At 36.9% G+C, this 14,783-nt stretch overlaps 1 protein-coding gene across 5 annotated transcripts in view; it reads left to right on the top strand.

The window, feature by feature from the left end:
• The window catches only part of UBXN7 (UBX domain protein 7), a 76,455-nt gene that overhangs the window by 19,781 nt on the left and 41,891 nt on the right, over positions 1 to 14,783 (top strand). For all 5 annotated transcript variants that reach the window (XM_060298216.1, XM_030859580.2, XM_030859589.3 and 2 more), the window contains 2 exons: positions 8,850 to 8,997; positions 11,686 to 11,753. In XM_060298216.1, the coding sequence (XP_060154199.1) occupies positions 8,850 to 8,997; positions 11,686 to 11,753 (216 nt within the window). The remainder of the gene's footprint in view (positions 1 to 8,849; positions 8,998 to 11,685; positions 11,754 to 14,783) is intronic.

The raw sequence follows: 14,783 nt of genomic DNA, 5'->3' as shown, positions 1-14,783 counted from the left end.
CAAATCTTGTGTGCAGCTCAAGAGAGATGAAAAGTTTTCCAGTCAGCAGTGCAGAACTGTTGAAACAGGGAGATAATCAAATTTACATTCTTTTGCAATATAGAAGGTATATCAAAAGGAGCATGACCAAGAGCAAAGAAATGTGATAGTTCATGTAAGAGATGTTGAAGGCATGAACAAAGAGTATAGCAGTGGACATAGAATAGTATGGATAGGGGTGTTGTTAATTAGATGGAAGCTGTAGGATTTGTTGGTTGACTGATGGGCTGTTTGCAGTTGAAGAGAGAATAGTGGAGGAAAGTTTCTCAATTTTGAGTAATATATGAAGCCCTTTTTTTTTTTTGCGGTACGCGGGCCTCTCACTGTTGTGGCCTCTCCCGCTGCGGAGCACAGGCTCTGGACGCGCAGGCTTAGCGGCCATGGCTCACGGGCCCAGCTGCTCCGCGGCATGTGGGATCTTCCCGGACCGGGGCACGAACCCATGTCCCCTGCATCGGTAGGCGGACTCTCAACCACTGCGCCACCAGGGAAGCCCATATGAAGCCCTTTTAAAGAAAAAACATCCCTGGCCCTATGTAACTTAAATTACCATATATACCCAGATATAAGGCACACTCCAAATAAAAGGCAATTCTGTATTTGTCCAGTTCGCAAAAAAGATTTTTGAGTAACATAAATATGTAAATTTCTGGAGATTTAAGTGAAATGATTGATGCTTTTTTATAATGTTACTTATTGAGTTAACATTAAATCACAACATTATATATTAATGCTTTTTTCCTGTCATGTTCCATGAAATAATTTTGTTCTGTTTTTGTTCTTTACTAGCATTTAGATATGTCTTTGTCAGCTTTCTGACAAAGCTGTAGCTGCTCAATATCATCTGAGAGTTTTTTGGAGCGTGTGATTTTCACTTTATGTTGTTTGAGATATAGCACATTTAAAATTTGTATATGATGCTTTCACTGGACATTTTATCTTAAGTTCATTTATCCTAAATACCCATTTGCTATTTGTGATTTCCACAGTGTAACCATATTGCTTTGTAAATGAAATTTAAAACATAAATATATGCGGTTTAAAATTCAAAGGATAGGGGAATTCCCTGGTGGTCCAGTGGTTAGGACTCGGTGCTTTCACTGCCAGGGCCCGGATTCAATCCCTGGTCAGAGAACTAAGATCCCACAAACGTGTGGCGCAGCCAAGAGGAAAAAAATTCAAAGGATATAGAAGGGTTGTTTTGGCTGAAGTCTGGCCTTTCTTTCCCCAGTGTACTAACTGGTTAGCTGAAGTACTATGAGATAGTTTTAGATCAGTTTATTAGATATTGATCACATGCAAGCGAACATGACGTTAGATGCTGGGGTACCAAGACAAAAATCAACCCCAGTGTTCAAGAAGCTCCTGCTCTTTTGGAGGAGCTAGAAAGTAAACAAGTATTTACTGCTTAGTAGTATGTCCATGTATGTAATAGAAGAGTATCACAGTGGAGTGAGTGGGGAGGAGGTAGTGTAGAGAATGCTTAGCACAGGAATTGAAAAAAGTAACACTTATGGTGATTCTTGAGCATGCATGAACTAGACGAAGGGAGAGATAAGGGGAATAAGGACTTTCCAAGCGTGTAATTTGGTGTGACTGTACTGAATTGCATAGGATGGAGAAGAGGAGAGGAAAAGCCAGAGAGATAAGCTGACGTCTGATCACAGAGGACTCGCCAGATCATAAGAACTTTGGAATTTATACTGTGGATGTCAGAGAGCTATTAACTTAAACTGTGTGTGTGTGTTTGTATTTGTGTGTTATAAGCACACTTGTATTTTGGAACATAACTTCAGCAGCAAAGTGGAAGATAGAATGATGATCAGTTAGGAGCCTATTGTAGTAATCCAGGTAAGAAGAATTAAGGACTTGATTTTAAAGTCTTAGAGATAATAATAGAGAAGAGAAAACAAATGAAAGATATTAAGAGTCGAGTCAGCAGTTCATTTCTGGCAGTAGGACTAAACTAGAGAGATACCATGAATAACCCTCCCAAGTGAGGAAAATCTTGAATAAAATATTTTAAAAAATCTTTCAAAATGTATCATTGGGCTGGCAAGAAAGTAAAGAATATTCAGAAGCTAAAAATGAAATGAAATTGGAAATGAGATGTTAGCATGGTTTAAAGTAAGCTTTCACCCTGGTTGAATCTGCCCGAACTGGATGGCTTTGAACTTCTCTTTTGATGGCATCAGAGGGCACAGGAAACAAGCTTGCAGCCTTCCTAAGGAGAGGAATCTGAAAGGAGAACCTTCCCATACATGAAGAGGGGACCTTGGCATTTGGGGTGTGGCAGGAGAAATCTTCACTGAGAATTTATAACAAGGGTCCTTACAGGGTCACATTTCCCATGTGGTTTCATAAAACTTCAAGTAAAGAATGTATTTTATTTTATTTAAAGAAATTTTTTTTAAGAACTAACATTTATTATTTTTGGCTGCATTGGGTCTTCGTTGCTGCTCACAGGCTTTCTCTAGTTGCAGCGAGCGGGGGCTACTCTTCATTGTGGTGCACAGGCTTCTCATTGCGGTGGCTTCTCTTGTGGAGCATGGGCCCTAGGCGCGAGGGCTTCAGTAGTTGTGGCACATGGGCTCAGTAGTTGTGGCGAGCAGGTTCTAGAGTGCAGGCTCAGTAGTTGTGGTTCACGGGCTTAGTTGCTCCGTGGCATGTGGGATCTTCCCGCATCCAGGGCTCGAACCCATGTCCCCTGCATTGGTAGGCAGATTCTTAACCACTGCACCACCAGGGAAGCCCCAAGAATGTATTTTAAATAGTCTCTGTTTGGTGATGCCTTCAGGTACCTTACAAAATCTCTCAAGTTACCTTCTCTTAGGAGGGATGTACCTTCAACCCAGCCTTCAAAAATCTACAGATTAAAATTCCAAGCCACTTGAGATCATAGTCAAAAAAAAATCACAAAGTGCACAAAAAAAATTGCATAGTGAGCAAGAGCCAGCAGAAATGAGACAGTGACCTCTAGAGACTGCAGAAAGTTTATATTTTGTCTTAGTAATTCCAGTAAGTTTGATTAATATATTAGAAGAAATGAAAAGAAATGTGAGTATGAAGTAAGGGTCTCTGACCAGGCAGATTAGGAAACAAAAACCCCAGAACTTCTAGTTATAAAAAATTAACTAAAATTAAAAGCTCATGAACAGGTAAAAAACAAATTGGCACAGCATAGAATGAAGAGTTCTAACATACATCTAATTGGAGTTCCAGAAGGACATAAGTGTGAATGAAGGAGTAAGGCAATTTTTATTTATTTATTTATTTTTAACATCTTCATTGGAGTATAACTGCTTTACAGTGGTGTGTTACTTTCGCTGTATAACAAAGTGAATCAGCTATACGTATACATATATCCACATATCTCCTCCCTCTTGGGTCTCCCTCCCACCCTCCCTATCCCACCCCTCTAGGTGGTCCCAAAGCACTGAGCTGATTTCCCTGTGCTATGTGGCTGCTTCCCACCAGCTATCTGTTTTACATTTGGTAGTGTATATATGTCCATGCCACTCTCTCACTTTGTCCCAGCTTACCCTTCCCCCTCCCGTGTTCTCAAGTCCATTCTCTATGTCTGTGTCTTTATTCCTGTCCTGCCCCTAGGTTTTTCAGAACCCCCCCCTTTTTTTTTTTTTGGATTCTATATATATGTGTTAGCATACAGTATTTGTTTTTCTCTTTCTGACTTACTTCACTCTGTATGACAGATTCTAGGTCCATCCACCTCACTACATATAACTCAATTTCGTTTCTTTTTATGGCTCAGTAATATTCCATTGTATATATGTGCCACATCTTCTTTATCCATTCATCTGTAGATGGACACTTAGGTTGGTTCCGTGTCCTGCCTATTGTAAATAGAACTGCAATGAACATTGTGGTACATGACTCTTTGAATTATGGTTTTCTCAGGGTATATGCCCAGTAGTGGGATTGCTGGGTCATATGATAGTTCTATTTTTAGTTTTTTAAGGAACCTCCATACTGTTCTCCATAGTGGTTGTGTCAGTTTACATTCCCACAAGCAGTGCAAGAGGGTTCCCTTTTCTCCGCACCCTCTCCAGCATTTATTGTTTGTAGATTTTTTGATGATGGCCATTCTGACCCGTGTGAGGTGATACCTTATTGTAGTTTTGATTTGCATCTTTCTGATGATTAGTGATGTTGAGCATCCTTTCATGTGTTTGTTGGCAATCTGTATATCTTCTTTGGAGAAATGCCTCTTTAGGTCTTCTGCCCATTTTTGGATTGGGTTGTTTGCGTTTTTTTGATACTGAGCTGCATGAGCTGCCTGTATATTTTGGAGATTAATCCTTTGTCAGTTGCTTCGTTTGCAAATATTTTCTCCCATTCTGAGAGTTGGCTTTTCGTCTTGTTTATGGTTTCCTTTCGTGTGGAAAAGCTTTTAAGTTTCATTAGGTTCCATTTGTTTATTTTTGTTTTTATTTCCATTTTTCTAGGAGGTGGGTCAAAAAGGATCTTGATGTGATGTATGTCGTAGAGTGTTCTGCCTATGTTTTCCTCTAAGAGGTTTATAGTGTCTGGCCTTACATTAGGTCTTTAATCCATTTTGAGTTTGTTTATTTATTTATTATTTATTTATTTATTTTTGCGGTATGCAGGCCTCTCACTGTTGTGGCCTCTCCTGTTGCGGAGCACAGGATCCGGACATGCAGGCCCAGCGGCCACGGCTTACAGGCCCAGCTGCTCCGCGGCATGTGGGATCTTCCCGGACCGGGACGCGAACCTGTGTCCCCTGCATTGGCAGGCGGACTCTCAACCACTGCGCCACCAGGGAAGCCCGAGTTTATTTTTGTGTATGGTTTTAGGGAGTGTTCTAATTTCATTCTTTTACATGTAGGTGTCCAGTTTTCCCAGCACCACTTACTGAAGAGGTTTTCTTTTCTCCATTGTATATTCTTGCCTCCTTTATCAAAGATAAGGTGACCATAGGCATGTGGGTTTATCTCTGGGCTTTCTATCCTGTTCCATTGATCTATATTTCTGTTTCTGTGCCAGTACCATACTATCTTGATTACGGTAGCTTTGTAGTATAGTTTGAAGGCAGGGAGCCTGATTCCTCTAGCTCCGTTTTTCTTTCTCAAGATTGCTTTGGCTATTTGGAGTCTTTTGTGTTTCCATACAAACTGTGAAATTTTTTTGTTCTAGTTCTTTGAAAAATGCCATTGGTAGTTTGATAGGGATTGCATTGAATCTGTAGATTGCTTTGGGTAGTAGAGTCATTTTCACAGTGTTGATTCTTCCAATCTAAGAACATGGTATATCTCTCCATCTGTTTGTATCATCTTTAATTTCTTTCCTCAGTGTCTTATAGTTTTCTGCATACAGGTCTTTTGTCTCTTTAGTTAGGTTTATTCTTAGGTATTTTATTCTTTTTGTTCCAGTGGTAAATGGGAGTGTTTCCTTAATTTCTCTTTCAGATTTTTCATCATTAGTGTATAGGAATGCTAGAGATTTCTGTGCATTAACTTTATATCCTGCTACTTTACCAAATTCACTGGTTAGCTCTAGTAGTTTTCTGGTAGCAGCTTTGGGATTCTCTGTATAGTATCATGTCATCTGCAAACAGTGACAGTTTTACTTCTTCTTTTCTGATTTGGATTCCTTTTATTTCTTTTTCTTCTCTGATTGCTATGGCTAGAACTTCCAAAACTGTATTGAATAATAGTGGTTAGAGTGGGCAGCCTTGTCTTGTTCCTGATCTTAGTGGAAATGGTTTCAGTTTTTCACCATTGAGAACGATGTTGGCTGTGGGTTTGTCATATATGGCCTTTATTATGTTGAGGTAAGTTCCCTCTATGCCTACTTTCTGCAGGATTTTTATCATAAATGGGTGTTGAATTTTGTTGAAAGCTTTTTCTATATCTATTGAGTTGAGTATATGGTTTTTCTCCTTCAATTTGTTAATATGGTTTATCACATTGATTGATTTGCATATATTGAAGGATCCTTGTATTCCTGGGATAAACCCCATTTAATCATGGTGTATGATCCTTTTAATGTGCTGTTAGATTCTGTTTGCTAGTATTTTGTTGAGGATTTTTGCATGTGTGTTCATCAGTGATATTGATCTGTAGTTTTCTGTGACCTCTTCATCTGGTTTTGGTATCAGGGTGACGGTGGCCTCATAGAATGAGTTTGGGAGTGTTCCTCCCTGTGCTATATTTTGGAAGAGTTTGAGAAGGACAGGTGTTAGCTCTTCTCTAAATGTTTGATAGAATTTGCCTGTGAATCCATCTGGTCCTGGACTTTTGTTTGTTGGAAGATTTGTAATCACAGTTTCAATTTCAGTGCTTGTGATTGGTCTGTTTATATTTTCTATTTCTTCCTGGTCCAGTCTCGGAAGGTTGTGCTTTTCTAAGAATTTGTCCATTTCATTGGCATATAGTTGCTTGTAGTAATCTCTCATGGTCTTTTATATTTCTGCCATGTCAGTTGTCACTTCTCCTTTTTCATTTCTAATTCTAGTGATTTGAGTCTTCTCCCTTTTTTTCTTGATGAGTCTGGCTAGTGGTTTATCAATTTTGTTTATCTTTGCAAAGAACCAGCTTTTAGTTTTATTAATCTTAGCTGTTGTTTCCTTCATTTCTTTTTCTTTTATTTCTGATCTGATCTTTATGATTTCTTTTCTTCTGCTAACTTTGGGGGTTTTTTGTTCTTCTTTACTCTAATTGCTTTAGGTGTAAGTTTAGGTTGTTTATCTGAGATGTTTCTTGTGTCTTGAGGTAAGATTGTATTGCTATAAACTTCCTCTTAGAACTGCTTTTGCTGCATCCCATAGGTTTTGGGTCATTGTATTTTCATTGTCATTTGTTTCTAGGTATTTTTTGATTTCCTCATTGATCTCTTGGTTATTTAATAGTGTACTGTTTAGCCTCCATGTGTTTGTAATTTTCACAGATTTTTTTCCTGTAATTGATATCTAGTCTCATAGCATTATGGTTGGAAAAGATACTTGATACGATTTCAATTTTCTTAAATTTACCAAGGCTTGAATTGTGACCCAGGATAAGATCTATCCTGGAGAATGTTCCATGAGCACTTGAGAAGACAGTGTATGCTGTTGTTTTTGGGTGGAATGTCCTATAAATATCAATTAAGTCCATCTTGTTTAATGTATCATTTAAAGCTTGTGTGGTAATTTTTAAATAGAAATGTCTGAGAATTTTTCAGAACTGATAAATGAAAACAGTCCTTATGGTGGAAGTCCAGTGAATCCCAAGGAGGATAAATAAAATTAGCCCCAGGAAATAGAGTAAAACTGCAGAAGACCAAAGGCAGAGAAGATCTTAAAAGCAACTAGAGAGAAACAACAGATTGGTATAAAAATGTTTTTCTTTAGTCTGGCAACTTACTTCTCAGAAGCAACAACAGAAGACACTGGAATGCTGTCTTCAATGTACTGAGAGAAAATAGCTGTCAGCCTTAGAAACGAATATCCAGTGGTGAAACTGTCTTTCAGGAACAATAGCAAAACAAAGGCGTTGTCAGACCAAAAAAACAAACAAAAAACCACACCCACACCCACAGCCTTCACTGCAGACTCTTAAGGGACACAGTTGAGGCAGAAGGAAGGTCATCCCAAGTGGAAAGCCCAAGATGGTTTTTTTTTTCCCTTTTTATTTATTTTTTCTTTTTCATTGTGGTTTATTACAGGATATTGAATATAGTTTCTTGTGACCTGAGATGCTTTTTTTTTTTTTTTTTTTTTTTTTTTGGCGGTACGAGGGCCTCTCAGTGTTGTGGCCTCTCCCGTTGCAGAGCACAGACTCCGGACGCGCAGGCTCAGCAGCCATGGCTCATGGGCCCAGCCGCTCTGCAGCATGTGGGATCTTCCCGGACGGGGGCACGAACCTGTGTCCCCTGCATTGGCAGGCAGACTCTCAACCACAGTGCCACCAGGGAAGCCCCTGAGATGCTTTTTAATGCCCACAAAATGTCCCACCAAATAGATTTACAATTTAGACTCTACTACTATTAGACATTTATGTTATCTATAATTTTTCAATTTTAACTGAAGCTATACTGGACATGTGTATAGATATGTTTATGCATGTGTTTTATATAGGTTTATTTAGACTAGATTTATGTAGATTTATTTAGACTTTATATAGATTTATGTAGATTTATTTAGACCACACGCCCAAATTATTGGGTCAAAAAAGTAACAGGCATTATGTTTCTTGATACATGTTATAAAATTGATTTGTTAAAGGGCTTTACCAGTTTACATTGCATCAAACAGATTATGCTTGCTTTACTGTACAAGTGAGTGTATGATAGGGCCAGTTTTAAATGATGAAGATTGACATTTCTTACCAAATTTTGACTTAGTTATATCTTTGACAAAAAGTCCCATCTCCCTTCTCTCCCGTTGTTATTAAAGTGTTTCCTTTCTTATAGAAGTAGAAATTGGTAACTGAATGCATTCTTTCTAACAAAATATTTCTAACTTTCTAGAGCATAGTCTTTCATTTTCTTTTTTAGTTTATTAACAAATATATAGTCGGCCCATATAAAGAAATGGCAAATAATGCTTTATTTAGTTTTTGTTTTATTATGAAGGAAGACTACTATTTTTAATGCTGCTGCTTTCTTTTCTAGCTCTGTATATTTCACAGTAGTCAGCCAACAAGCATAGAAGTAAACAGTTTTTGTTTTAAAAATCATTCATTCTAGAGAGGGAAAAGTACTGTTTGCTTGGGAATTCTGTATTCTAATGTGAACTGAATGTAAGAAGGTGTCTTTTTTTAAACTTTTTTCTTGTTTTTATACTATTTCAGGTGCAAGTGAAAGTGTAGGGAAACATATGCTTGAAGCCTGCAACAATAATCTGGAGATGGCAGTCACTATGTTTTTGGATGGTGGAGGAATCGCTGAAGAGCCAAGTACCAGTTCAGCAAGTGTCTCCACTGTCAGACCACACACAGAGTATGAATTTATTATTTATTATTGGGAGCTACCCCCTGCCAAAATTGAGCAGTTACATTTTTACATGTTAGGTTAATTCTCTGTTTTGAACAAATTAAAAGTTGAAAGTATCTGAAAGTGTCAGGTGAAAATTTTTATACTTATATGCTTTAAGTTCTCTACAGCACTGTCAAGTCCGTTATTTAATCCTCAGAAGAACCCTATAGGGTGGCATTATTATCCACATTTTACAGAGGAAGCAGAAGGATAGCCATTTCCCCAAGCTATACAGCAATTAAGTAGCAGATATGGAAGGAAAGCCCAATAAAGCTCAGATTTCGCAATTCTGGATTTTCCTACATTGTCCCAGGAAAGTTTTGAGTTGTCATGAAAAAATTTTTGAAGAAAATTTATGCCCTAAATAGCTGCATGTTGCTAATCTTTAGAGGCACCTTCAGCATATAGAACTGTAATATATAGAGCATAGTAACAGATGATAAATACATTTGGTGTTTACTGCCCTTTACATTTGATACCAGTGAGAGTTTGAAATGAATATCTGTTAAGCAAAATTCCAGTAGTCTTTGGAAAATATTAGAGATGAATTTTACTCAAATGAAAAACACTGATTTTTGAGTCAAAATTTCAAAGATCCTTAAATAAGATTTTAATACTCATAGCCATTTATAACTCTTCAGTGTTTACAACATGAGATACTAAAAAAGAAGAATCCCCTTAAATAGGAATAGGCAAAAACATGGATTTTATTTTTACTAAATTAGATTTAAAAAGCTAAATAAACATTCAGGACATGATTGCCTCTTTTTTTTTTTTTTATCTAGTTCCAGATTCTAGAGTAATATTGTTTCCCCACAAAGTGTGAACTCTAGAGGTTATATAAGTTTTCTCCTATCGATGTTGGCTGTGTATTTCAAGTTTGATAGCCCATTCTCCACCAACATAACTCAAATCTTTAATGGAAATTAATATGAAAACATGATTTAGTTTACATTCACTTGAATAACAGGTATTCATAGCTGATTTCTGGGGACATATCAGTCCTCACTGTTTAAAACGTGTTTTCTTAATTGTACTTAAAAATAGTTTTGATTAATGAATGTCTTTTCCTGCTGAATTACATTATAATTTTACTTAGATTATTTGTATTACTAATTGATTAACATTTGATAGTGGCACCTACTTCCTAAACTAAAATTTTCTTTCTTTACAGTTCACCTTCTGTTCCATTCTTCCGTTTTGCTGGGTAGCTAGCAGTCTTGGAATAGATAACCTCAAATATGTAGTAATCAAGTCTTTCTGTATAGGGACTACTAATTAAGCCATCACCCTAATTGATGTATTTCATCAGATTAAGGCTTGTTTTTTGAGTAATTAAATTGCCTTAGATTGAGATAACTTTGTACACACACACACACACACACACACACACACACACACAGACACAGTAAGGTGAATTATACCAATAATGGAAAGATCTATTCAGGTAAAAGATGTGTTTGAAGTTTTTAGTTTTGCTAAGATAATGGCCTGTTTCTCTTTGGTGAAAGAGATTTAATAGAGCTTCCTCTTAGAGACACATTGTCTGTTTCTTTAGAGTATTGCAGTTCTGTGTGTGAGCAGTGACTGAAATCCAGTAGGAAAGAGTGCTTAACATAATTTTGAATTATCCTTTATCCTTCACTCATTTGGCTTATTGTAGCTTTCTTTGTTTAACTAGTTGTTCTTTGATTACAGGATGTTAGTTTTTGTTGACAAATTAGTATTGATACTGTATTAAATAAAGTATGTTTTGAAGTTTCAACTTTCAGGTGTCAAAAACAGGGCCTTAAGCTCAGTTATTACTATTAGAAACACCTGAATGAAAAACATTAGGCCTAACATAAATTAATATTTATTATAAGGGGAGCATATTAAATTTGAAACTTACTCTTACTTGCTATGAGCATTAATCAGCAGAATTTCGTATTTGAGTTAAAACTAAAATAATTAAACTGATTTATAAAGGGATATACACCATTTTTACAGCATATTTTAAATGAGAATTGTTCACTGGAAGAGATGGATTATTAGTAAACCCTCTGGAGGTAAACTTTGAAGAGTTTTTAGGCTTTTAAAAGAGTATTTTTTCTGTTTTATATATGTTAGTGTCTATTTAATAAATAATTCAAGGGTACTACCTTTGTTAGCCAGCTTCATAACTAGCATAAAATTAATTGCCTGTTTAAGCTTATTTTAATATATCTGTGATTTAATTATCTATTATTTGATGTAGTGTTGATGTAATATTGTTTTTATTAAGCTCATATTTTCCATTAATTTTTTGCCTGAATTTTGTGTGTGTGTGTGTGTGTGTGTGTGTGTTTGTAAATTTCCTATCTTCTTTTTTTTCTAAAGAATTTAGGGCAGGGAACTTAGAGGAGAGGAGAAATATTTTTTATTTTTCTGTTTGTTCTCTTTCTTTATAAACCCATTTGCACTATCTATGCCAGGTACTTTATTCCAGTTCATCTCTATATGGAAATCATCTGACAGTCATTTATCATAATTTAATGTGGTTCCTAAAAGTCACTAAATCTGTTGTTCATTTTATTTGTTAATTTGAATGTGTTCACAATAGTTACGGTAAGAATAGGTAGCAGAAAACAGTTTTCATTTGGATATTTTCCCACTTTTTTTTTTTTTTAATAGAGAGGAAGTCCGTGCCCCAATTCCTCAAAAGCAGGAAATATTGGTGGAACCAGAACCTTTGTTTGGTGGTAAGTTTACCTTTTTTCCTTAGCTTTATTTGACTTTATTGTTGTCTTCGGGATTTTAGTGAAGCTATCAAAAGATATGAAGGCTTGCTCAGAGATTGTTACTTCAAGTAGAGTTGATGCTTATCTTGTAATTCTGTACTCCCCTCAGGAAAGTTGCACAATTGGCTCTTTCCGAGGAGTGAGCCAGATTAAAAAGTTGATAGTTGTTGCAGAATGCCAAAAGGAGGAAAATAAGCAAAAAGAACTGCTGCCTTAAAATGGAAACAAATCTATCATTAGATAAAAGACTATGATTATATTTTGTTTTTTGGGTACCCACTTGACTGCCATATCCTTACTGTCTTGATATGCTGTACCTTCACTCTTTTTTAATTTCTAGAAGTGCTGTTCTTGTATTGAAAAAAGGAGGAAGTAATCCCTAATCCATGCAAAAAATTGTGATATCAATCTGGGGTGCATAGAGAAGATAGTAGAAAATGGAACATTTAATCAAATTTAAAGAAAATTTATAGTTTTATTTTAATAAGCACTTATTTACCTTTTGTGAGCCAGATATTTTAGGCATTAACAGGTATATTAAATAACAGAAGAGGGCTTCCCTGGTGGTGCAGTGGTTGAGAGTCCGCCTGCCGATGCAGGGGACATGGGTTCCTGCCCCGGTCCGGGAAAATCCCACATGCCGCGGAGCGGCTGGGCCCGTGAGCCATGGCCGCTGAGCCTGCACGTCAGAGCCTGTGCTCCGCAACGGGAGAGGCCACCACAGTGAGAGGCCCACGTACCGCAAAAAAAAAAAAAAACAAAAACAGAAGATAGGGGACTTCCCTGGCGGTCCAGTGGTTAAGACTCTGCGTTTCCAGTGCAATGGGCAGGGGTTCAATCCCTGGCTGGGGAACTAAGATCCCGCATGTCATGCGGCATGGGCAAAAAAAAAAAATTTAAAAAACAAAAAAACCCCCCAGCAGATGAAGTTATGATTTGGTTGGGTAGACAGAGACATAGAAATGTATATTGTATATATTGAGAACAGCAGTGCAGAGAAATAGGCCTATAAAAAGTTTCGTAGGTAAACTAAAATAAAGAAGAAATAAATTGTAAGAAAAGGATGAAGAAAATTACATAAACCATATCTTTTGATTTGAAAAAGCAACTTAGTTGAGAGTTATAAGATTGATTTTTAACTTGGGAGCTTTGGAGTTTACTGTAGAAAGGAATAAAGAATATACTTTGCAGTTTCAGAAATAAAGATGGGAGGAAGAAAACAATAAGGTCTAAATATTGAAATATGATGTGTGCTTTCTGAACTGTTCAATTTAGCTAGTCATTGTGCCTTTAATATACCAGAGGTAATAAAGCATTGTTCATGTTTTTTTTTTTTCATATAAATGTTATAGATTTTGGAGCTGAGGAATGCCCTTGGAAGCTTTTTCTTTCTTTTATTGCAAGGAATAAAGGCAAGATCTTTGAGTGGGGAAGACTACAGCAAATGGATTCTGTGCTATTTTACTGTTTAACAGAGGCAAAAGAGTTCCCATTTGAAACTCCACTTTCTTCCTTCTACATCTGGTTTGGTGAGGGGGGTGAGAATGACTTTATACAGTTAGGGAGTCATTCCTAACTTTCATTATTAGACCTTATTGTAACTTTGAAAAGGTTTTTGGAGAACTATTTTCTTCTTTGGGATAGTATCGATTTTTAAAAAATTAATTAATTAATTTTGGCTGCGCTGGGTCTTCGTGTGGCGTGCAGGCTCTAGAGCATGCGGGCTTAGTAGTTGTGGCATGCGGGCTCTCTAGTAGTGGTATGTGGGATCTTAGTTCCCTGACCAGGGATCGAACCCAGGTCCCCTGCATTGGGAGAGTGGAGTCTTAACCACTGGACCACCAGGGAAGTCCCAGGGATAGTATTGATTTAAAGTGTGATTCTCAAAGTGTGGTCAGGGAGTCCCTGATGCCCTTTCAGTGGGTCTGTAAGATCAAAACTGTTTTCATAATAATACTAACAAGTTATTTGCCTTTTTCACTGTGTTGACATTTGGGCTGATAATTCAGAAGCAGTGATGGGTCATACTGCTGCATCTTAATTGAATCAGGACAGTGGCACCAAACTGCTACTATTTGTTGAATTCTTCACTGACACACACTTGCAGTTTAAAAAAAAAAAAAAGCCAAAGCAATACAAATTAATTTCATTTGATCTTGATCCACATTTTTAAACTATTCTGTTTGATGAAATAGGATGTGTGCATAAAGCACTTCTGCATACTGAAGTACTCTGGTTACTTTAAGGTGAAACACTTGTACAGTTGTTTGAGTTGAAAGCAAAACTAGCTGCTTTTTTTATGGAACATTATTTTCCTTGAAAGATTACTGACAAACTATAGTTATTTAGACTTAAACATTTGGCAGACATTTTCTTGAATGTGAACGAAGCCTGTTAACTGCTTCAAGGCAAACAACTGACGTTATTTGTTGCCAGTGATTTAAGAAAAGAAAAAAAGGCTTTCAGGCAGAGCTTAGAATTTTAGAAAGTTTATGCGCATGATTGTGAGCTTGATAGCTTCCCAGTACTTAAAGGCTTTCTGATGAGGTTAGCAGTGACATTAACAGATGGTGATTTTTTTTTTAATATCATATGATGAAATGGTCAGTATTTGGAATATTTGCATAACTCAGTGAACAAGTATTTTCAAATGACCAAAGCAGAATATTACTAAATTGTGCATGGGTGAAAGATCTATTCGGATCTATATGTAAGTATCTATATATGCAATATAGGTTAGATATCTATTGCTGTTTAACAAATCGCTTCAAAATTTAGCTTCCTGAAACAAACATTTGTTATATCACCATTTCTGTGGGTCAGGAATCCAGGTGTGGCTTAGTTGGGTGCCTCTGTTTAGGGTCTCTCACAGGGTATAATCAAGGTGTCAGCCAGGGCTACAATCATCTCAGAGCATGACTAGAGGAAGATCTAAGTTTACTCACGTGGCTGCTGGTTGGCTGGAGACATCAGTTCCTTACTGCAGAGCAA

The sequence above is a fragment of the Globicephala melas genome, chromosome 4 (assembly GCF_963455315.2).
Source record: "Globicephala melas chromosome 4, mGloMel1.2, whole genome shotgun sequence".
Taxonomy (NCBI): domain Eukaryota; kingdom Metazoa; phylum Chordata; class Mammalia; order Artiodactyla; family Delphinidae; genus Globicephala; species Globicephala melas.
This window is presented reverse-complemented; position numbering and strand designations above follow the sequence as displayed.